The sequence below is a fragment of the Haplochromis burtoni genome, unplaced genomic scaffold (assembly GCF_018398535.1).
Source record: "Haplochromis burtoni strain Fernald_Lab_line unplaced genomic scaffold, NCSU_Asbu1 Contig_9, whole genome shotgun sequence".
Classification (NCBI taxonomy): domain Eukaryota; kingdom Metazoa; phylum Chordata; class Actinopteri; order Cichliformes; family Cichlidae; genus Haplochromis; species Haplochromis burtoni.
Window position 1 is genome coordinate 2,252,184 of NW_024582370.1, and position 24,473 is coordinate 2,276,656.

At 42.2% G+C, this 24,473-nt stretch overlaps 2 protein-coding genes across 5 annotated transcripts in view; both read left to right on the forward strand.

Moving 5' to 3' along the window:
• The first annotated feature begins 1,736 nt into the window (after nt 1–1,736).
• On the forward strand, nt 1,737–6,611 carry dhh (desert hedgehog signaling molecule). Its single transcript, XM_005914752.3, has 4 exons — nt 1,737–1,997; nt 2,253–2,791; nt 4,886–5,147; nt 5,309–6,611. The coding sequence occupies exons 2-4, from the start codon at nt 2,483–2,485 to the stop codon at nt 6,112–6,114; spliced, it is 1,377 nt and encodes a 458-aa protein (XP_005914814.1). The 5' UTR covers nt 1,737–1,997; nt 2,253–2,482; the 3' UTR covers nt 6,115–6,611.
• Nucleotides 6,612–9,694: 3,083 nt separating this feature from the next.
• Nucleotides 9,695–24,473, forward strand: part of kmt2d (lysine (K)-specific methyltransferase 2D) — a 29,912-nt gene continuing 15,133 nt past the window's right edge. Inside the window, exons 1-33 of one of the 4 annotated variants that reach the window (XM_014339212.2) lie at nt 9,695–10,597; nt 12,888–12,970; nt 13,151–13,259; nt 13,347–13,549; nt 13,771–13,880; nt 13,967–14,129; nt 14,572–14,743; nt 14,876–14,990; nt 15,202–15,380; nt 15,479–15,756; nt 15,894–16,013; nt 16,165–16,958; nt 17,090–17,218; nt 17,373–17,486; nt 17,610–17,714; nt 17,799–17,980; nt 18,286–18,450; nt 18,605–18,714; nt 18,858–18,902; nt 19,003–19,191; nt 19,291–19,473; nt 19,579–19,701; nt 20,257–20,378; nt 20,474–20,603; nt 20,687–20,773; nt 20,856–20,933; nt 21,031–21,189; nt 21,323–21,392; nt 21,556–21,794; nt 21,900–21,973; nt 22,254–22,304; nt 22,414–24,030; nt 24,123–24,281. In XM_014339212.2, coding sequence (XP_014194698.1) covers nt 12,922–12,970; nt 13,151–13,259; nt 13,347–13,549; nt 13,771–13,880; nt 13,967–14,129; nt 14,572–14,743; nt 14,876–14,990; nt 15,202–15,380; nt 15,479–15,756; nt 15,894–16,013; nt 16,165–16,958; nt 17,090–17,218; nt 17,373–17,486; nt 17,610–17,714; nt 17,799–17,980; nt 18,286–18,450; nt 18,605–18,714; nt 18,858–18,902; nt 19,003–19,191; nt 19,291–19,473; nt 19,579–19,701; nt 20,257–20,378; nt 20,474–20,603; nt 20,687–20,773; nt 20,856–20,933; nt 21,031–21,189; nt 21,323–21,392; nt 21,556–21,794; nt 21,900–21,973; nt 22,254–22,304; nt 22,414–24,030; nt 24,123–24,281 — 6,423 coding nt within the window. In that variant the 5' untranslated portion in view covers nt 9,695–10,597; nt 12,888–12,921. The other 3 variants (XM_042227701.1, XM_014339214.2, XM_042227692.1) reach the window with 3 other exon arrangements.

Sequence of the window (24,473 nt, forward strand, 5' to 3'; positions counted from 1 at the left end):
AGAATGTCTAATCAGCTCTATGAGACAAGACTAATACTTGAAAAGTCAAAGCTGGATTGTTTAAAAAATGCTACTTCTGTTTTACTGAATCCTAATTTCAAACCCTTGCTGCATTCTGAGATATCGGCTATTCGTCGAGTATGACCCAAATTCACAGCGCACCTGTAAGTGCAAAGGCAGTCAGTGTGACCACCAGCTCAGGTGCAAGCACAGCCGTCTGTTTGGAAGAAACAAAGCAGGGTAGCCTAACCCAAGCAGGAAAGATCTCGTTTTCTGTGCTGTGGCTTTGCAGGAAACTGAACCATTCACCCAGTCATGTACTCCCATCCTGAAATGGGGGAGTAAAATGCTAAGAGCCAGAAGGAGGCAGGGGGAGGCTGGAGGATGGGGGCACCAAAATAAAAACTAATAATAATGACCTTTTTTTTCTCTTCCATCTCCAGCCCACAGATGTTTGCTTCCTTCCTTTCCCTTTCATGTCAGATGGAAATCTTTTTTCTCTTGTATAGCTTTGAAGAGAAACACTGATGTGAGTAATTGTAGATATGAAAGTGTTTGTTACTTTTTTGATTGAGTTATTCCCTGCATTTGTTACAAAGGCCGATATCTCTCATCTGTGTTGCCTAAGCCAGACTTGAACCTTTCTCCATGTTTATCATAAGGACAGGAACATGCAGCTTCGCCTTACCACCCCTCCCTACAACATCCTGGGATCATCTAGAAACTTCCCCCAGTGAGAGTGCATTTCCATGGTCAGTGTGGAGCTCAGTGACCTGAGCTCCACACTGCAAGATGAAATGTTTAGGGTACAATAAGTCACTTTATAAATAAGTCTTTTTCTTCTTCTTCTTCTTTTTAAAAAATTATTATCTTCAGTTACAACAAACATCAAGACATATACTATTTGAAACATTCAGTAAAGACAGGCCACCGCTGCTCTGTTTCCCTGAAACAGCCACAGTGCAGAAACAGGCCTGATGTATTAGGTCCAGGAAGCCAGAGATAGGGCAGTGACATGCACTTTGACCTTTAATCTGCCATTAATTTAAGCTTCCCTCTGCGATTACAGATGTCCCACCCTTGAGATACGGTGATTACTTTCTTTTCTGCTCCCACTTTGGGCATTATCAGACACATTTTTATAATTCTCGCTGCTATTGTTCTAGGGTGGATAAAAATAATAAATTGATGATAGGGCCAGCGGGTGTTTCCACCAAAGAGGTCTTGGGTGCGCTTGGTTCAGGAGGGTCAGGCTAGTTCCCCAAACACAGGAAGGCAGCACTGTAAGTCATAGTCTGTGGGTGTCAAGGCTGGACACTTGTGCTCCATCTTTAGGTCCTCACCTTCAACTCTTGTCTATTTATAACAGAAGCATGAGTGTGCAGTGGGAGGGATGAGCAAACAGAGGCAAGGACATGTTAGCTCAAAGCAACTCAACTGACAAGAAACTTTGGAAATTGAAGCTACTGTAAAAGCTAAATCCTAAATTTTGTGTTTTTAAAGCGTATTTATAATGAACAATTTCTCTCAACCAAAACAAACAAACAAAATACTGAAATAGATTTGTGTATTATCTTTGTTGCAACTTTTCAGTTTTTTATGCCTAAACTTTACAGTATTTTGATAAGGGGGTGGGGTTCACGGTGTTAACGTAAGTGGCCAAATGATGTGTTCTTTATATGGATGGATGGATGGAGGCGTGTGCTGTCGCGGTGGGAGCGCGCAGAGGAAGGGAGGGCAATCTTGTCCGGACTCTAATAAGAACCAATGGCTGGCGCAAGGTGGCCAGGAGCGCTGAAACGCGACAAAAGACAGTGGACGAAGGAGAGAAGGAAGAAAAAAAAAGTGTCGGTAGAGGCATTACTGGATGGACAGCAGGGATGAGAGATTCATTGGAGCGTCCAGAAAAATCCCAGAGTCAGGCGGCTATCGGGCTTTAGGTGTGCGCCAGTTTGTGTGTCCAGTCCAGGAGACGGCGTGGGGGAGAGAGAGAAGCGGTAAGTGAGCAGAAATCCACCAAAACACCTGCGTCAAGACAGGCACCTCCGGAGGATATCTGAAGATGACTCAGATCACAGGAGACGTAGTTCCCGCTGATACGCACTGAAATCTTCAAAGAGCCTTTGTATTTCCACATTTTCAGTGACCTAACGCATGCCAGACTTCAGCCAATCAGATCGCGCCGTCACCAAAACAGTGAAGCACTTGCTTGGTATTTTAAAACTTTTTTCTTTTTCTTTTTTTAAATTAAGGTGAAACACCGGGATATGAAGTAACCTACGTGCCCTGGAACTTTATCAGTCTCTGGGCTAAAAAAGAACTAAATAAAAATAAATAAATATCACCTCTAATGATCAATGATTTGGAATGGACCAAGATCTGACTCTCATTCACTTGCTGTCACACACCTGGAGCTATCACACCTGGGCTATCGCCGCACGCATTGCGAGCCACTGACTTCTGGGAGACCCAACCCTCCTCAATGAAGCAGTTCTGGTGGGCCCACCTGGCACAGCTCACCCTGGTTGCTGTGTGGACTTTTATATGGCTGGTCCAGGGATGCGGACCGGGCCCGCGGTACGGCACCCGTCCGAGGCCCAGAAAGCTCACAGCCATGCGCCTCAAGCAGTTTTTCCCCAACTTATCAGAGAACAACCTGGGGGCCAGTGGGAGAGCAGAGGGCAAGATCGCACGCAATTCTGAGCGTTTCAACGAACTTGTGTCCAATTACAACCCAGACATTGTCTTCAAGGACGAAGAGAACACAGGCGCTGACCGCTTCACGACTAAGGTGAGACTGGTGTCGAGCTGGGTTAGAATCTTAGATTTGTTTTATATGACTGTGATACAGTGATAACAGTCGTTTCCATTGCTTCCCATGATCGCTTATGACTGTTGTGTAGTAAGTCCAGTAAATGCCCAAAGATGCAGCACCAGATTGACTCAGTGAGGTGATGCTCAGACTGACTTCCCTTTTCAAGATAGTTTCGTTGTTGGATGGTTGATCAGCTACATTTCCCTAAATGGACAAACTGCTGTTTGCACCTTCAAAACGAATCATATAATCCCAGTCATTATCTACCTGCACTTGCCAGTCTGTTAATAGATAAAAATGCTCAGCACGGCCTGTGTAAGCTTTAACCAAACCTTACCTCACTTTTTTTTTAAAGATAAGAAGATAAGGATGTAATTCAACACTACCCTTAAGTGGCTGAGTTTCTCTACAGGAACATTTCCTTTTAATCTTTAACCAAAGTCTTTGTTATTTGAAATAAAACACTTCCCATGACAGGTTCTCAGTGTGCCCAGCAGAAGAAAAATCCAGGCAGGGCACTTAAATTCCTGATTGATTGCTAAGGATAGGTAGCCAAATTTACAGTGTCTTGAGAAGGCAGTCAACGTCCTCAAGGATTTAAGATCTGGGCCGCATTAAAGAACTTTCAAACTACCCATTTGGAATGCCACACTTCTGAATGTGAACACAAGCTCCATTCACACTCAGTCCACGGTTTTGGATACTATGGTCTTGTGTGATTGTTTAGGATATTAATCTGTGTCCCTTCTCCTCCCGTAGTGATTGTATGTGAGGGAGATCTGTGGTTGTATACGTGTGCCCTCCTGATACCAGTTTGAATGTGTGTGCATGTGCCCCCTTTTTTGCCCAGATGTGAAAGACGTTCTTTGTGCGTCATTTGGAGACTCAGAGGGGTCGCCTATACAAAATTCCCTCCTACTGAAGTAATGGCACCGTCGGAAAAGCGACTATTGTAGTTGTGACAATGAAATGCCTCTCTTCAATGGCATTGCGAGATAAATGTACCCAGTTTGTTTTCTGTCCCTCTCTCTTTTTCTCACTCTTGCTGTCACATTCCCAAGTCCGTGCCCATACATTCTTCCCCTCTGCCCTCTCTTTTTAGTCCCAACCTCAGGCCTTTGCTACGCCGCTTTCTTCTTTTCCAACTTTAGCTCCCATGGTTTTCTGTCACTTCCTCCTTTGCTGTTGATCCGTTGTGTATTCGAAATGAGCTTTACTGCCATAATTATAGGTTTTAAAACCTGCCACAGCACAAGTCACAAGCCAGCGCCGTTCAGTAGCTGCATGAGCGTATCACCTCGGATGCTGACGTCATTATTTTTCAGCCTGCTATTTTGCGACAATGCTGACACAGTCTGTAACATTATGGCCCACGGGGGTGTTAGGAGTCACTGTGCACATATTTGATCACATGTCTCAGGGGTGAAACTGAGAAACTCAAGTCTGGAACAATCTGGAAAGGCAGAGAATGGCCTTGATTATTCTGTCACCCTGTTGAAAAGGCCAAGGAATGTGCCAAACTGGCTACAGTAGGGTTTGTTCTTGTACTCTGATTGTTTGAGCAAGGTTGAAATGGCCTTTAGCAGAGTAGAGGAGGAACTGTGTGATGATGCCAACTGACAAACAATCAGAACCTGGGAGCTGGAGACAGAGCTGAAATACTGGAATCGTTTTCTGCCGAGGCGCACTGAAATCAGTCTACGCACTTAGGTGTAAAAAAACCATTTTTCTTTTTCTGCCTATTGTTAGAGAGTGGTAATATTCACAAGTGTCTGTCTCTTGAACATCTCTTGTTTGCTGATGAGACTGAGTGACTTTTTGGAAAATTAGGAACTCTTTAGATTCTACAGTTTCTACTTCTGAAAACTAACAAATCATCATCTGTTAGTTTGGGTTTCAGAGGAAAAACAACACTGAGTCAAGTCAAGGTTTTTCTTCTGTGTTGCAATTTTTTGTTGTAGGTAGGCTGAGATGGGTGCTCATGCGGGTAAATATATTCACAAATTTATCAGCAAGTTTACGAAGTGCTCCAAAATGAATATCTGCCCTCTTTCTTATTCTGCCCCATAGCGATGTAAGGAGTGCTTGAACAGGCTGGCTATTGCAGTGATGAACCAGTGGCCAGGGATACGCTTGCGTGTGACAGAGGCCTGGGATGAAGATGGCAACCATCCTCCTGGCTCTCTGCACTATGAAGGCCGGGCTGTGGATATAACAACGTCTGATAGAAGACCTGAAAAGTACGGTCTCCTGGCCCAGCTGGCTGTGGAAGCAGGCTTCGACTGGGTCCACTATGAGTCCAAACATCGTGTCCACTGCTCAGTAAAAGCTGGTAAGTTTAAGAAGGTAGCTGCCATTAAAAGCCATGCTTGTATCGTTAAATTACTTTACTTCAGTGTGAAATGTATCAGGATATTTAAGTTTATGTAAAAAAAAAGGGGGAACACAATTTGTGTTTACTCATCTTGGCTTTGTCTGCTGATCCTTCTGCAGATCATTCTCTTGCTGTGGAAAAAGGTGGCTGTTTCCCAGGCTGGGCCCGGGTAACTGTGGCTGGAGGGATGCAGAAGAGCCTGTCGTCACTCACTCCTGGGGACAGAGTCATGGCCCTATCTGGGACAGGCCAAGTCGTGTATAGCCAAGTCCTCTTGTTTCTCCATCGGGATCAACAAAGCTGGTCTGCTTTTCTGTCTCTGGAGACAGAACATGGACATAGATTGGCCCTTACTCCAAATCACTTGGTCTTTTTAGACCCGCACTGCAGACAAGAAAACAGTGAGTACCAGCCTCAGTTTGCAAGCAGGGTCAGACAAGGAGACTGTGTTCTCATACATAAAGCAGAGCAGCAAGTGCATGCATCCCAAATCATCTCAGTTTCACTAACAGAAAGCGTGGGAGTGTATGCACCCTTGACAGACGCTGGAACTTTGTTTGTTGATGGCGTGCTGGCATCCAGCTATGCGCTGGTGGAGGACCACAGGCTCGCGCACTGGGCTTTTGGACCCCTGCGACTTCTCTTCTCATTCAAGCAGCTACTTTGGGGAGAAACAGCAGAAGAGCAGCAGGATACTGACATTCAAAAAAGTTGTACTAAGACTCCAATGCATGTTAGCACTTTGCCTGCAAAGGACAAAGCAGGTGTGTATGTGAACAAAGAAGTCAACGTGAGTGATGCCCTGAGGATAGAAAGTAGAGAGAAGCACTCCTTGCAGACGGAGACATCAGAGGTGCACTGGTATGCTAGACTACTCTACAGTTTTGGGTGCATTCTTTTAGACTCAGAGTCATTTCATCCTTAAGAACCAAAATCTATGCACACTTAATAAGTGCCATAGCCTACTGCTACGTTTATACAATATGTTAACACTTCCCATTTATTCCTTAAAGGATTGAAAAACACTGGAAATGCTTGCTAGCTTTCTCCCCTATTTTTGTAAAATAATCTGCCACAATGTTATACATGCTAACAAATGTTTAAGAAACTGAGCATAATGAGACTTTGAGCAAGTTAATATAAAACTGGTAATACCAAAGACTATCATATTTTTGTTTTGTTTTTTTGTATGTATTTTGTCAGTTATATATGTTAAAAAAATAATAATAAAAAAAATGAAATATATATATTCTAATGAGACAAGAATGAAATCCCTGACGAATAGAATCTTTATTTTTGTACTTTCTGAATCATAATATATATATATATATTTTCCATTTTATTATAATATCTACTACATGTGCTGTATGCCCTTGCTTGTTTTCATGTCATAAATCAAATTAAAATTGTACTTTTATGAAACGGCAGGCTACCTTTCTTTTCAGCTGTGGTGTAGATTGGTTTTGCATGTTAGGTTAATTGATATTTTTACTTAAAAAAAAAAAATTAGTTGCTCAGGGGGGGGGGGGGGGGGGGGGGGGAAGGGATATGACAAGGAAATGATAGATTCCAGCACTTACAGTCGAGTTAATGTATGTTGTGTAACCCTGTGTGGAAACCCAGGTTAATGAAAAGCCCAGAGTACTTAATATTCCGCCACAGTCTGCAAACACTCTGACTTTATCTCAGTCACAGATCTCTGCTTTTTTGGAAGCCCACTTTAGGGGTTTGTTTTTTATTATGTTTGTTTTTTAATCGTATTGGAATTGCATTATTTTGCGCCACCCTTATCTGCTAACTGTTGCACATTACAATGCCACTTTCTATTCTGTTACATCCCGCTTGCGCATCCCACCCAAAAATCTAGTCTGGCCTATAAAGTACAATGTGACTTCCTACAAAGACAATAAACATTACTACTAAACATCTAATTTTTTTACTGGTTTCAAGTAAACAAATGTTTTAAAGGTTCATAATAAAGTGTAGGGTTCTGTTCAGCACTAGTCTGAGGTTATACACCCCCCTTGTGGAGGAACTGATATCACCCCACTGAGTTGTATTTGGTACCATCTAAATTAATAAATAGCAAACACTCCTGATCCTCTCTTTAATTTAGCAGGCCTCAATTTGATTCAGAACATTTATGATAGAGTATTATGAGTTAAAATGTTCGTCGTAACCTATCAAATAGGAGGACTTTATGCTGTTTTTCCAGCAGACAATATGACAAGGAGAGAGCTCCATACCAGAGTAACAGGAATCTGAAATCAAAACCAGCTCAATATTAATAAGTCAAGCCACAAAACAGGTGAAACTCTATGCAATAAAAGTAACTTGAGCTGTTTATTTTAACCATCATCATTACTGTTACATCACAATATATTCTTGTCTTCCAGTTCTGTTGTAAACATCTGTGAAGGTATTCCAGGGGATTATCCTTGAGATACAGGAGGCAGATGGGGGAGAGCATCCGCGTCACCTACCGTCCAATAGGAGAGTCCTGGTGCCCTAATACCACCCTCCCTGTGCATCTATCAGCCAATCAGCAACTATCTTCCAGCCAGTCTCAGCCGACCCAAAATCTAATCCAATCTTACTAAAGCTGAATGGGGAGTTAACTAATCCTGTCAGGGGGACCAGTAATAACCTATTTTCAAAATGGAAACATGCACTCCCCACAGTCGTGCACTGAAAGAGTCAAAGAGAAGTTGAATAAATATTACCATTTGTAACAGAAACAAGTGTCAGTGAGGACTTTTCATGGCTACAAAATCCAGGAAAGGACATTTTTGCCAACATTCCTTCCATTTTTTTAAATTATCAAATAGATTTAAGCATTTTTATTTTCGTCAATGCAAATAGCTCCTGTCAACCATGGTAAAAATGGCTTTATTATAGCATACCACAATAATTAGGCGTGTTAAGGGGACTCCTGAAAAACAACAATAAATTGTAATGTTTTTACAAAGAAACCCCCCCCCCCCCAACTCTTATTGGAGTAAAAGGTCACACTCAGAAGACCATTCCTTATTTCTATGTGTTCACTCAGCTTAAAATAATTTCAGCGGCCTAATCTAAAGCCCGAGGTGTATATATGCCTCTCCACATATGAAATTAATGCATAAATGTACCAGTGCAGGGTCAGCTGTGGATCCACCCCCTGCAGCAGGTGCATAATGCAATATGTATGATTGTCTTTATTTGTAGGTAAGGACCATTAAGAACTCAGATCACTCACATTAATTTCACAATTGTGATATTCAGCTGGACTTATTTTATTCCTTTAAAAAAAAAAAAAAGTTACTTTCAGCTGCTTCCTTATTCACAAGGGGTCACCAAAGCACACACGTGTGATGTGGTAGAGTTTTTACTCCAAATGCCCTGCAGGAATTTTTGTCCTCGGCTACTTGAAAATGTAGAGGTACAAGCAAGGTTCCTACTGTACCTGTAACAGTTGGGCGTTCTGCTCTGAGGCAGAATAAGAGTTAAACAGTAGATGATTAAACCTATGACCTTCTAGTAATCAGACCCACTGCTACCCAACCTAATTTCCTGTAGGTTCGCTGGATCATCTCAATGACTCTCGACCTTTACTTTGTGTTTATACAGCCTCAGGCCCCTGGTGTTTCAGCATGGGCTCAAGAAGGTGTGACACTATAGGTCAATGTCTTGATTTAATTAGAGCTACACATATATAATCGTTACAGTTAAAAAATCCCCCAGAATGACAACTTTTTCACAACTTTATAAATAAAAGCTTCCTGTAAACAACTCTTTATTGTCATGCAAAGTTTATTAGATTGTCTTGTAACTTGTTGTCAGTGTCACAGCAGTTCTCAGGACAGCTTTCTTGAACCTATGTTGTCCTGTGTTATCTATACCACTGTAGTTTTCTCACAGTGATAAGGCAAAAATAAAGAAAGAAAACCTCTTTGCCCACTGACAGGAACTGGGGTTTGGTCACCTTCCCTGACATTACCACTGCACTTTAATCCTATCTGCAAATCAAATTTGAAGTTGCATTACAATGATAAATATTTTAATAGAAAGGTCATACACTCAATGTGCATGATCAGATAAGAGATTTAAAATGTCTGCTTAAAGACTGGGCATTTTAACACAAACGATTATTGTTATTCGTCCTGTTTGGTTTGTTTTTACTTCTTCTTCTTCTTCTTTGGATTCATTCTTCCTTGAAAGACGTTTATCTTGCAGGCATATTGCAAAACAAAACAATGGTGTAACAAATTGCACGATTACACGATTTCAAAACGCGCAACATTACATGACCCGCTAAAATGTATTTATTTATTTTTTTAGATAATCGATTACGACCCATCGGCAATGGTCATCAGAAAGACAGAGGCGGAAAAAATTAATCGTTAAACACAATGAGCACATTTGTTAAATCAATTACAAAAATAAATTTGCACCACGACAAATGTAACATAATCGAACCCACACACATCGTGGCCCATCATTTAAACAAGCAAACCATTCATCAGCAGACATGTGCACAGCAGCTGTATTCTTACAATCATAACAGTCTAATGAAAAATGGCCTCCCTGGATCCGAAAATCAAAATGATCTAATATCCACCATATTTCACTGGTCAGCGCTCACCAGATTGAAATCGTATGTGGTAAAAACTATTAGCCTCGCACAAGGTTTACTCGAGGTTTAAAAAGTGTAGTAGAAACTAGTAGCAAATATAATTTCTGCCCCTTGGTTTGCATGAATTATTATTTTTTGACGTAGTTGTTATTAGCTGGCACGGCTAGCAGCAGTTAGCCACTTGGCAGAACAGCCGTTTGAGGACGCGAAGTGAAGAAAAGATGCTAGTGACCCACACAAGGGTACCCATGCAAAGTTGACTCGCAAATTTAGGTAGATGAAAAGTCTGCGGTCGACTGACACCAGACGCCAAAAAATATACTTTTGGTGACTTGTCAACAAAGTTCAGCGCTGTCATTTTCGCATACACTGTTGTGGTGCAAACTTGCAATAGCTTATCACGACCTCGCGAACGAGATTCCAGAGCAGAGCAAAAGCTAGCTGATGTTAGCCATTCCAGCTAAAACCCTGAAGCAAGGAAAAGTAGTTAGTTTCGATTCGCTGTATGAAGCCGGGGAATCTTTACTAGACTTGTGTCTGTGGCTAACAGTTCCCCGATAGCGTACTCGATACAAAAGCTCAAGTTGCCTGTTAGCTAATGGCATTATCCATCTAGCTAGCAGCATCGCTCAGCCTGCCTTCCGCCGACGTGCACTTCCCCCCACTCTGACTCCAGCCGGCTAGCCGTAGCGTTAGTCCGGTACATAAAATGAAGCGACCATCAGCATTTTGGGACGCTGCGTGGCTCTGTGGATTTTGCTGATACATGAGGAGACGATATTGTTTTTGTGAGGTGAGCTGCTTTGATTATGGCTCCTTTAAACCTGTTACCTAAAGACACGCCAACCCTGACCTTAGACCGGGTGTTAGCTCTACAGTCGGTAGTGTTTAGCTGTTAGCTTCGAGTGGATGGGGGCTGTGTAATTGCTGGAAAACTAGCAATGTTACCTGGGAGCTAACTTTAGGTTGATATATGTTGCACATCGACTGTTTCCGCGCCATTATACGCAGTGTAGCAGGTTAACATTTTTAAAGGTATGTCCATGTTTGTGGGATTTTGTGTATTTTATGAAGTTTTTTTCTCTTTCCAAGACTTTGCAGCTACGTCACTGTTGGTAGTTTTTAGCTTTTCCGTTTCAGCCTGCCGCCAGTGACATGGACATGGCAATTTTCTGGACAGAACCAACCCTTTGAAGTCGATGTTTACATTGAGAAATAGTGCTTAGCGCTGCAGTTGTTCAATTGTAAAATATCAGTAGCGTTTCTGTTATTATTTACAGTTACTGCAACAAATCGTTGTCGCTATTTGTAAAGAGTATAAACTAAAAGCAAACACCTCTACCCTTAAAGTTAATTTGTAACGTTAACACTTTTAACGTCAACTTCGCTAGCCAGGATGTTAAGACGTTAAAGCACTCGTCGTGTTATTACTTTGCTTTACGTGTTAGTAACTGTATTATTGAGATAAAACATATATGATATCCACATGAACTGAGATATGAGTCGAGTTAGATTTGGAAGATCTAGTTTGTTGTCAAGAAGAAAGCCCGTTTCTGGTTCCATCGAGTGTGTTTAATACGGACATGCGACGTTAACGTTTCATTTCGTGCAGTAGCTCAGTTGCATTCTCCAGCTAGCAACGTCTGTGCAATCTGCTAATGATGCGCACCACCAGGCAATATGATAGTACTTTTAATCGCGTTGAGTTGAAATTGTTTGAGAGTTTTTTGTTTTGTGTTCCCACTAATGGGAAAGACGTGCAAAACAACCCTGGGTAATTCTGACAAGGATTGAAATACTTTTGATACTTTGTGCTGTATTAAAAGCGTTAAATTCGGCTTGTAATAACTGATGCTTCTGTGCATGAACCACCAGAAAAGCCCAGTCGTCCTCGGGCTGGGATCCGCTTCCACCTGCCCCAGTGAAAATGAAAAGAAATCATTACCAAATGGGTATGACAGCGTTAACCCACAGGGAGGCTTTTTCCTCAAGTATGATGGCACAATTTACATTTTGTAACTCCTGAAAAAACGCTCTTCTGTGTTTGATTTGTACTTTGAAGCCATCGTCACGTTATTTGCCAGCATCGCACTGATGTCGATTGTGCTGGTCTTTTTCGGTTTCGCGATCATACTTATAAATCCTAGCGAAGCTGTAATATAGCAAAAACATATGGGCTACTACGCGAATTGAAGTTGTCCGACCTCGTTTAAAATGCCTGTTAAGAGCTTTAAACGTTACACGCATGAGGATGGGTCGTTTGATTAGCTATGTGGGTAAAATATGGTGAGGCCCTCGTTGTTTGTTTTACAGTATTTTTGTTAATGGCGTGAACCTCGCAGCGGAACTATGATGCTAGCGACGAGGTTCTGCACGAAAGGAGCCCCGCTGCAACAGGAAGCTCCACACACGGAAGTTGTATGTTCTTTGTGTATCCCAATTTATGGTTGTTTTATTTAGCAAAACACCATTTTAGTTTTAACATTTCGCGCTTTTCCACCAAAACTGCTTGACCGATTTGGATTATGAATTGCTGGGTAAATAACTTGAGTTGTTAAAACGTTGTCGGATTGATCGTGCTCTTATAACCTTAACGCTGTTTTTACGAGTTTGCGAAAAAAGCTCGATTGTACAGGATAAATACAAGGAAATTATCTTTAAAAAAGAGGGGGAGAAGGGGGGAAAGAAACAGCAGGCAGCATTTATTAGTTGTGTTGTTGGCTTTTATGTAAAAGTGGGTTTGGATGCGTAGAGTGTGCATTTTGTGGTTAAGATGGCTTTTTATGTTTAATATGTTGGATTATGAACATTGGAGTTTTCTGTCTCAGCAAGTGAGAAACTGGAGATCACTTAACTGTTCAGTTTTATATAGGAGAAAATAAGGAAAATCTTTCGGTTTTTTGTGTTTCATTTTCTTTTTCTTTTCTCTACATTATGTGATGATGATGATGACATTAGCATTTTAAAATAGTATGCCCATTTTTTTTAAATGTATTTTTTATCTACAGTATTGTGGAATTACCATAATAATTACTATGACAATGATTTGCAAACTGGTGCTAGTTTACATTTTTAAATTGCAGATCTCTGTCAGGGAGGTCAAAATCAGTACGGGGGATGGACGAGCAGAAATCAAACTGCGAAGAGAATGACTCTGAACCAACAGGTAATGTTTTCTTTGCTTTCTGGACTCTCTTCTGCACCTTTATGAAGATAATGGTGTGTTTTTTCCCTTTAAGCTGTGGCTACCATTGTGAATAAGGGAGCTATTTGTGTGTTTCATGCAATTATTCTTAAGATTTATTTTAAAAAAATTTGCCTTTAAACATTTTTTCCTTTTGTCTAGCTGATGACAATGCCACTGCAAAGCAGCTTGTCTCTTCTGCCGGGGCGTCTAAGGCCATTCCTGCTGTGGAATCATCGAGTGCTAATGCAGCCTCTTCTAGCACATCTGTGTAAGCCCTTTATTATATAATAAAACCTGCTGTGCTTCTTGCTTTATCCAAAGAAGGTGCTTTCAACAATTTCTCACCTGTGTACAGAGAGAGCGTTCGAGCCTGTGCGCTTTGTAACTGTGTGGAGCGGAGTCTGCATGGACAGCGGGAACTGAGGCACTTTGGACCATTTTCTGAGCGGCCAACCCTCAAGCCATCAGCTTCCCCACTGCCACAGCCTGGAAATGATGACCTGTCTTCCATTGGATTTCCTGATTCGCCTTGTCTGACAGCACTCCTTGATGACTCAGGTTAAAGTCTAAACAAATAAATAAATTTAAAAAAAAAAAAAAAAAAAATATATTATATATATTATAATATATATATAATATTATATATATATATAATATATATTATATATATTTCTGTTAGAATTGTTTGAAACATGTTGGGTTCTTTCTACTAGAGCACGCTGATGTAGAACAGAGGTTTGGTTAGATATTTTACTAATGTTGGGCTTTATTATAAACAGGGGGATGTTGGGTTCACCACTGGTGTGCAGTGTGGTCAGAGGGAGTAAAGCAGACAGAGGATGAAGAGTTGGAAAATGTGGATAAAGCTGTTATCTCAGGGACACAGCGGGTAAGTGTAGTTTGATTAACCTGGATTAGATGTACTCGATGAAAATATAAAGACAAACCAAACTTGATACCCTTGGCTTGCTCCAGATTTGCGAATACTGCAAAAGGCTGGGTGCAACCATTCGATGCCATGCTGAGGGCTGTTTGCGGTTCTACCACTTTCCCTGCTCAGCAGCCAGTGGATCCTTTCAGTCTATGAAACAGCTGGTCCTCCTCTGTCCAGAGCACATAGATAAGGCAGAGGAGCTGGGTAAGTGACACTGTGTAAGAAAGTCATCACAATTCTGACAAAGGCTTCTGTTTCAGACTAGGACTTTACACACACATATGATGTCCTGCTGCCAATCAAACAGCAAAAAAGTAGAAAAGCAGCATATTGTTTGGCTTGGATATTTGTTATGCTCCATGTATATCTGGCTCATCATCTGTGGACTAGCAGTTTAACAAGACTTAAAGACGTCTTTATTGTTTAAAACGTCAGCTATCTGTGTAACTTAATTTCTTTTTTGTCTACTTTTAACTTGTCTTTCTTAAAAACTGAAAACTTACTAAAATTTAAACAAAACATGAGAGTTAAGTGCTAGCTTCATACCTTGTTGAGTCTCATGATAATTTAAGGTGAACTGAGAATATTTTTATGAAACCTATTCATATGTTTGTTTGTTTTTGTTTTGTTTGTTTGTTTTATGCAGCTGGTGAAGAGTCTTGGTGTGCAGTATGTGACTCAGCAGGCGAGCTCACTGATTTGCTCTTCTGCACGGGTTGTGGTCTCCACTACCATGCAGCCTGTCTGGAGATTGGAGCCACACCTATCCAGAGGGCAGGATGGCAGTGTCCAGAGTGTAAAGTGTGCCAGACTTGCAGGTGAGTCTAACAGTCTAGCATCGTTCCTTTTTCTCAGATGTGTGTCCTATTTTACTTTGTTTTTATTTTAACTGATTATTTTATTTGAATTGATTAAATCTCCCTTTTCCACTTATTATTACTTTTTCTTAGACAACCAGGGGAAGACTCCAAAATGTTGGTATGTGATGCTTGTGATAAGGGATACCACACCTTCTGTCTCCAGCCAGCCATGGATTCTCTTCCCTCTGACCCATGGAAATGCAGAGTAAATCCTTTTTCTTTATTTAACCCTCTATCCAAAAAGATTTCCGTATATTGAAACTGGACATTCACTTATTTAATAAAACATAATCTTACCTTATTTTATCCAAATTATTTCTGTTTAAAAAGACATTGGTAAAGGTTTTTTTTTTTTTTTTTTTTTTCCCTGTCTGCTTTTTTTGGGTAATTGTGCTCTGTAATCTTTATCCTATTAGAGGTGTCGTGTATGTGTGGTGTGCGGAGTCCGTGGACTAGTGCTGCCAGGCTCGGCCCAGTGGTTTGATAACTACGCCGTGTGTGAGGGATGCCAGCATCACCGCAGTTCTATATGTTGTGTGTGCAGCAAAGCTGCCAACCCGTCTGTTGCTTTGCAGTGTTGCAGCATGTGCCGCAGGTTAGTTTAAAATATAACACAGCTTGCCATGATGTGTGACCATGTCAGTGTTACAATCATTAAAAACAAATAAAAATCTTAATAATCTTTTGTCTCAGATGGGTTCACAGTGAGTGTAGTTCAGCGGGGGAACCCCCAAAAGCTGAGATCATTTGCCTGCTTTGTAAGGAGGGTCAGCGGCAGCCAGTTGCTGAACCATACACAGCAGACACTCGGACCACAACGTCCCTTAAGGAAACTGAAGGAGACATTAAATTGGTGGAAATGCCAGTCCAAATGGATACAGACTTATCAGAAGTGACACCAGGACAGAAACACACATTAGAAATGGGACAGGCTAAAGATGAGGCTGATAAAGAGACACCTATGGACTTTGGTAAGTCGTTACTGTACACTACATTGGATCAAACTTAAAAGAAATGCCTGTGATTTGCATATGGCTGTTAGAGTATTTTGCGTGTGTGTGTGTGTGTCAGCAATGTTTTTATTTAGTTTAATTATTTTTCATCTTAGTGATGGAGTTTGCAGCGGTTCAGGCAACAAACACTGTGGAGAGAACAATGAAGGGAGAGCCACCCTTACCAACAGAAGCTTTTGGTTCTGAGGGACCAGCTCCTCTGCTTGAGTCTACAGGTAAACCAAGGTCGCACGATGGATGTACTATATATGAAAATAAACACCAGGCAGAACTTGATTTTTTTTTTTCCCCCAAAAGATTATTGTATCTAATAATGGATGTAAAAATGACAGTGGTGATAATCACACATTCCTTCATTTCAAATAGGCTGTGCAACAACAGAGCAGAGGGGCTCTTGTCCTCCCGCTGCTGAAGACGGAGCCAAAGAGGCACAGAGTCAAGTGGCAGCTTCCCAGGATCCCACAGCAGAGACACAGTCTAACAACAGCTGTGAAGTAGAACCAACACCAGTGTCACAGCAAGGCCCTGAAAGCATGGAGGTGGATGAGGAGAAGCAAGATGCTCCTCCCTCAGTTAAACAAGAACTATCACAAGAGTTATTGAAGAGTGCATCTGGTGACATCTGTATAGGACCGTTCTGTAACGATCCCCAGAAGTTACCAGCTTCCACAGTCTCTGTGGTTAAAACGGAGCCTTTGTCTATGGATGAAAAGCAGGAACGAAGTCCATGCCATGACTTCCAGTTGCTTTCTAATCGTTCTTTATCAATAGACACACAAGAGTCCCTCTCTGCAGCTGACATAGAGGGGAGGTTATTACCTCACTCTGAGGAGGAGGAGGAAGAGGAGGATGAGGATGATGACCAAATGAAAGGACACAGTGAGGACATCAAGAGAAAACTACAAGAGGTTAAGCCGGAGTTGTTGCTGGATGAAATGTCAAATATGAGCCATGGTGATGAGAGCAGCAGTGGCTTTCTAGGCTCTCCAGGAGAACCCGACCCTCAGCTTTCCATGGAGCTTGGCCTTGTACCTTCCAGCCGCTCACACACTGACATCTTGCTCACTGAGACCGATGACTCTCTTCCCTTTGAACCTCTCAGAAGTGACAGAGAAAAGGCCAAACGCAGAGGGTCCCCAGGGCGCTCAAGGGTCAAACAGGTGAGGTCACCATGTACTAGTTGATATATATTTTTTGATAGCTGGCACTAATTTAAGTCTTTTTTTTTTTTTTAATGTGTCATTGTTATAACGTGACTTGACATTGAAAAGGCTGTTTCTGTGAATTGCAGGGACGAAGCAGTAGTTTCCCTGGAAAGCGTAGACCTCGAGGTGGTAGTGGTGGTGGTGGTGGTGGAGGGAGAGGGCGTGGTGGGAGGTCACGCCTTAAAGCTATGGCCTCCTGCATCGACGCCTTTTTGGTGAGCTGCACTTTTGAGCGTGTGTTTTTGTTTTTTGTTGTTTTTAATGTTATTTAACTTTTTAAAAAAAATATTTTAGTAATATGTAGTTCTCATAATTTTCATAAATTAGCTTGAAATAAAATACTTCTGCAAAATTACTACACTGTTACAGCTAAGCATGACCTCAGACACTGGACTGAGTAAGGAGGAAGACGAAGAAGAAGATGACACCATGCAGAACACAGTTGTTCTTTTTTCAAACACCGATAAATTTGTTCTGCTACAGGTAAAGCTGCTTTGACGTTTTCACTTACCCTGTGTGGATTTGCTGTGTTGACATTTCTGTATGACTGCAAATTGACTTATTGTTCTTAATTTTTCTCTTTTGTTTTCTCTCTTGCATTTTTAGGACATGTGTGTCGTCTGTGGCAGTTTTGGAAAGGGTGTAGAGGGGCAGTTGCTGGCTTGCGCTCAGTGTGCCCAGTGCTACCATCCTTATTGTGTTAACAGCAAAGTAAGAACAATGCTAAACTTATGATGGATTATGTTTTCATTGTTTTGTTTTGAAAATCCAGATTAAATTTGATGTCTTCTGCAGATCACCAAGACGATGCTTCGTAAGGGCTGGCGTTGTTTGGAATGTATTGTGTGTGAAGTGTGTGGAAAGGCTTCAGACCCGTCTCGTCTGCTGCTGTGTGACGACTGTGATGTCAGCTATCACACCTACTGCTTGGACCCTCCCCTGCACACTGTACCCAAGGGTGGTTGGAAGTGCAAATGGTAAAAAGAGAGAGACATGATAAAAAAAACAAGAAACTTAAGTGCACAAAGCTTTGTTCATCCATGTAGCTTTGAATTGGGTCAAATGGAAATGAATATATCCAAATTTGCATATTATGTAAAACACACTGGTGGCTCAGCCTTCATTTGCAATTCAGAGGCCCATCCCTCCGGCTCTTGCTTCTGTAGCAACAGAAAATTTGTTACACCAATCACATTGGTATCAGTAGTTTTATTTTTTTAATCTTGCATATTAGCTGGAAAAATGTTATAAAGCACTAAACTACATCTCTATCTCTGTCCAGGTGTGTGTGCTGTGTGCAGTGTGGATCCAACTCACCAGGTTTCCACTGCGAGTGGCAGAACAACTACACACACTGCGGGCCTTGCGCCAGCCTCGTCACCTGCCCGGTATGCCGGGAGAATTTCATGGAGGAGGAGCTCTTGCTGCAGTGTCAGTACTGCGATCGGTGGGTGCTGATTATTGGAACTACGCACAAAATAACCAGAAAATGAGAGCGAGTAAAGCATTACTTATGTATTTTTGATGTCATAAATTATTCCATATCATCTTTGATTTGTTGAAAAGTGCACATAGCTAGGTTTTTATGTGTGCCTATGCAGATGGGTCCATGCCGTCTGTGAAAGTCTGTACACAGAGGATGAGGTGGAACAGGCTTCTGATGAGGGCTTTGCTTGCACATCTTGCACCCCATATGTTCCAAAACCTGTGGGTAAGTCTCAGATTGACAGTGTCTAGGTCTTCAGAAATACAATTAAGATATTGTGGGGTGGGTTTTTTTGGGTTTTTTTGACTGGTTGTTTTATTGGTGACACAATTTTCTTTTTCTCCCTACTTTTTGCCCTTTGGTCACAGTAGTAGAGTCAGCCATTATGGCTTCAATAAAGATAAAAGAGCCAGGTAAGAAGATGTAGCTCCTTATGTTAGTTAATTATTCCAAGTACATTTTCTGAGTTTGTGCCCTTTATTTTTACTTAAATTTGTGATTGTCACTTTTTAGAGCCCCAGTTCTACCGTTTGGAGGGTGTTTGGCTTACAGAGTCAGGCATGTCCCTGCTTCGTAGCATCTCTATGTCTCCCCTGCACAAGAGACGGCAACGTCGCTCCCGTCTTGGCACTATGTGCTCTGAAGGAGGTCCTGATGGAATGGATCTAAGAGAGGTTGAAGGAGAAGGGGATGAGGGAAAAGGTTTGGACAATTTCCACTCGTTCATTTGTCTCTAAAGAGTTTTCAGGATTACTTTGTGCCTTTTACAATAAATAAATAAATGTTCCTCTATATAACCAGGCTGTGGGGATCCCATGGACTGTGAATCAAAGATGGACCAACATGGGAGCCCTGAGAGAGACGGTGGTACTGAGCGGGATGCAGGTGCAGAGGGAGGTGCTGACGGTGACTGTGAGGGTCTTAAAGGGGGAGCAGAGGAGACAGATGACAGCAAGAAAAGAAAGCGAAAACCTTACAGGCCTGGTATGCAATCATGAATGTGACTGTATAAAGGCATTTACAGTATCTACATAGATGTATCATCATATCCAAAATAATTAAAACATATGTTTCCTTTAATTATGTTAGGAATTGGAGGTTTTATGGTGCGACAAAGGAAGTGTCACACACGGATGAAGAAAGAATTTTTTGCCCAGTTGGCTGGAGAGACCATGTTGGATGGACAGCCAATTGAGCGAACTATTGAAGAAGGTTTGTGACAACAATTAATTAATATATATATATATACTATATAGTATATATATATTTTTTTTTTTTTTTTTTCTTTCTCCACTGTTGTGTCACGTTGTTTTTAGGTCAGTGGTAGTGACTTAATTGATATAACTGTTCAATGGTATGTCAGGTCAGAAAGCTTGCTAGGGAACATAGTAGCTTGTTCACCTTCTTTGTGATCTAAGGCTGCATTTAGACTTATATCAACCACTGACATCAAACCAAGCCCTTGTTTATTTAATTAAAGCCACAATGCTGAAGTGAACAAGGTGGTAAAGTAGAGGAATCAAGCAAAAAAATAATCAAGGTGATTCAATAGAACCTCGTGATCAGGACTTAATTTGTGACAAAATGCTTTAAAATCCGACATGATGCAAACACTACATGCCCCCACCTTCACACACTTAGACATTTTTAATGTTCAGCTCCCTTGGAACATCCTCATCTCTGCTTAACTTGTAGAGTTGTGATTCAATGTATTTTATGCAAATAACTTAAACCAAAGAAAACTGAATTTTATTATTACATTTTTAGGGCCCCACCCTGACACAGACAACATTATGGATCCTAAACCAGTGGAGGGAGAGGAACAGGCCAAGAAACGTCGGGGTCGGAAGAGGAGCAAACTCGAGGATATGTTTCCAGCTTATCTCCAGGTTTCTTGTCTCTCTATGTGCCATGTTTTAAAAGTGAAAATAAAGATATCCACTGATTTGATGTATATATTGTAAACATTTGTAATTCCCGGCAGGAGGCATTCTTTGGAAAGACACTGATAGACTTGAGTAAGAAGGCAGTGATGATACCTCCAGGGCAGAGGCCAGGTTCATGCCCCATCAGACCTACTTTACCAGCACCAACCAAGAGTACTACCCCAGACAGTAAGAACATTAACTTGAATTTGGGATGCTGGTTAAGAAAAAAAGTCAGTGCAGGATATGTAAATTTTTGTTTCTTTCACTAGCTGATGCCGGGGATCGTGTGGTGGACATAAATTGTCCTCTCAAGCAAGAGGGGGGTGAAGCCCCCCAGGCTCAGGGAGACGGTGCAGGTAAGTATCTATATGGCAGGTGAAGTTAATAGACCTTTTTAACATGCAGTTCCAGGTTGTTTTAAAGTTTTACACCTTTTAGGGATTCCTACACCATCCTCATCGCAGACAAACCAGGTGTCAACTGATCCTCATGATTCTGATGCAGAAAAAAATGAAGGTAAGTTCCTGCGGAGGGCACTGTGCTATATAGCATTTAAGAATGACTTGTAATATAATTTATTCCTTCCTACCATGCTGTTGTGCTTGTGTGATAGGTCTTCCACAGGGGGTGGAGAGTCAGGATTCTGAGCAGTTCTTCAGGAAGGTTCTGGGAGTGTCAGATGGTTCCTCCTTGGGAGGTATGAAGCCCATCTTGGAGGGCAATAAGGGAGAACTCAGTCGTAGTGCTTTGCCACAGAGAGCTCTCCCCTCAGGTGAGAACAAGGGTTTCCTACAGATGTTCATATAATTAAAACCGCAGCTATTATTACCTGTTGTATGATTCCTGAATTATTAAAAGCATGATTGAAAAACTGTTGTATTTTAATTCAATTACCGGAATTGCAGGGTCCCTGCCCTCAGCTGGAATGATGGATGCCTTTCCTGGAATTTCTCAGTCACCGTTCTTCGACATGCGGTAGGCTCATTAGTGCATTTTATTTCACAGCATCTCAGTCATGTAGTTACAACTCATATAAAAGCAGAAGCTTAATTCCCAATTATTTATATTTTTTTCCCCCGCATGTGGCCTTTTTATTTGACCAAAAAACAAACCCTCTAACTTATTATATGGTGTACAGGGACAGAGGAGGGCTGTTCAGTCCAGATGGCGGTGAGGAGAGCCCTTGGGCAACTCCCTCTACTCCAGCAACTCCTTCCTCCCCACCAACCCCCACAGAGGCAGAGGGTGATGGTCTGTCCTATAACCAGCGTAGTCTGCAGCGCTGGGAGAAGGATGAGGAGCTTGGAGAGCTCTCAACCATTTCCCCTGTTCTTTATGCCAATACAAACTTCCCAACTCTCAAACAGGACTACCCAGGTTAGTGAAGAAGAAACATATTGTACAATGTATTTTATCAAGGTCATGATTTTTAAGTTTATGTCACAGTTGTAACGTAAGTGTTAAATATTTATCTCATCACAGATTGGGCTAGTCGCTGCAAGCAGATCATGAAAATCTGGAGGAAGGTCCCAGCTGCTGACAAGGTTCCATATCTGGTAGGTTCTCTGTTTTTTGTTTTGTTTAATACATTATTCTTTCATATTATCATTTGTTTGCTGTAATTCTCTTTTTAACACATTTCTAAATTTGCAGTTGGTCATATACTAGGTTCTCCTTTTTTAATTTTTAATTTATTTATTTATCCATTGTGTGTTTTTTAGCCTTGTTTTTATAAGAGTTCGTGCTTGGACTTGTGTGCCTGTACATACGTGCAGAAGCCGACTCTCTCTCTCTCTCCCTCTCTCTCTCTCTCTCTCTCTCTCTCTCTCTTTGTAGCAAAAGGCCAAAGATAACCGAGCAGCTCAGAGGATAAACAAGGCACAGAAGGTGAGTTAAAAGTAGATTTCTTTTTTTTATTAAGTTTAGCAAATGACTTCATTAGGTTTACGGTGTGTGTGGTTAATATTCCTTTGGTGCTCTTTTTACCTTTTCACAGCAGGCAGAGAGTCAAGTGTGCAGGCCAGTAAAAACAGAGCAACCACGTGCAAAGGGAGAACGGCCAAGTTTACACCTCCAGATCCCACCACCTTCAGGCTCAACATCAATCTCCTCTCAACCCAGCTCTGCAGACAGCCCATTTCCCTTGCCTCCCGATTCAGGATCGTCTTCTGTCTTTTTCTCAGATGGACCTGTCAAAACTCCATTATCAGCTGAAATCCGGACAGATCCTTTGGCTAAGCTTCCGCCTCAGTCACCCCATTCTTACTCACACCCAACCACACCTTTCTCTAATGCCGGGGCCAGCCCCGTACAGGCCCCTTCCTCAGGTTATTCTGCTTCCGGCCCGCAGGGCCCTCCTCAGGGACGGCCAGCCAGTCTTGGCCCTTTTGACATGCAACCAGGAACTCCTGGAACCCCCAGACGGGCTCAGCAGGTTGACCCCTACTTCAGATCACAGCTGCAGCAGCAACAGGGTCTTCTTCCACAATCCCAGCAAGGCTCTCAGGAGTCCCTAGGGCCTCCAGAAAGTCCTCATTCAAGAGGTCCTGGGCTCGGGGAGTCGACCATTTTTTCACCATCCCACAATACCCACTATGGAGATCCCTTCAGAACCCAGCAAGGAATGGGAAGGCCAGAATATGGTTCATCATCGTCACCATCTGCATTGGCTTCATCTCCTGCAAGCACAGGGCAGTACAGGACTGATATGAGTGCACCCTCTCCACGTTCCTCTGCAGTTGGCAGACATGAGCTGTCCACCGGCTCCCCTGCTGGAATGCTTGAGTCTGGAGATGGTTTGTTCAAGGCACCTTTAACGCCACGAATGCACCAAGGAGAGAGTGGGGCACTTCATCCTGGAGCTTCACCTAGCCATGTTGCTGAAGGCTTCAGGCAGTCTCCCTCTCACTCTGATCCCCATATTCATCCTCCACTAACTACCAGACCGCAGTCGGGTGATAATTGTTCTCTTGGACCCCAGAGACACGCTGTAGCTCAACAGGAGCAATGTCCTAGAGTACCCTCCAGCCCACAGTCCCAGGGCAGCTGCCAGTCTCCCCACACTCCTGGTGGCATGTCCAATGATGGTTACTCTGTCCAGTCTCCTGCTACTCCTCGTTTCCAATCTCCAGACCCTTGTTCTCGGCCACCTTCAAGGCCACAATCTAGAGACCCGTTTGCAGCAGTCCATAAGCCACCTCGCACTTCCTCTATTGGCCCAGAGGGAACTGGAAGTTTCAAAACATCCCCTCATCCTAACCAGCCATCTCCAGCCCATTCTACTAATACATCTATAGGGGATCCCCTCTCTGGAAAGCCATCAGCTCCCCCTACTTTCAGCCGCAGCCCGAGCACGGGAGGCTTTCAAATAACTCAACAGCAGACTCAGATGGTGCAGCAACCACAGCCACAAACTCAGCCGGCTTTGTCAGCAGACAGCCTTACCTCGCGAGTGCCACCTTCCTCTGGATCTCAAGAAATACCAGCTGTCCACACTTCAGACATGTCAAGTCAGCCATCTTTGCCAGTAACTCAAGAAATTCCTGATATTTCAGCAGTACAGGACCCTTCAGTAGTAGGACTCAGCCCTGCTGATCTGGAAAAGCACAGACCGGTATCAAAATATTTGCCTTTGAGCAGGCATTGAGTGCGCTTCTGCATGCTTTTGTTTTTTCTTTGCTAATCAAAGTTTCTTGTGTTTTATAGCGCCAAAGACTGAGGGAATTTGTGATCAGACAACAAATGCATAGACAAGAGAAGGAGGCAGCTGCTGCTGCTGGCAGTGCATCCCCTGGATGGTCTGGGGGAGGGATGGGAGCCTTTCAGCAGGATAAAACTCACAGAGCACCACCACCTTATCCACAGGTAGGGATCCTGTGATTGAATAACATTACATTATTAATGTGAAATCTTGCAGGCATTGTTACATGCATGTGGGGAAGATGCCCACAGATGATTAGTGGCATTGTAAAGCGCTTTGGGTGCCTTGAAAAGTGCTATATAAATCCAATCCATTATTATTATTATTATTATTATTATTATTATTATTATTATTAT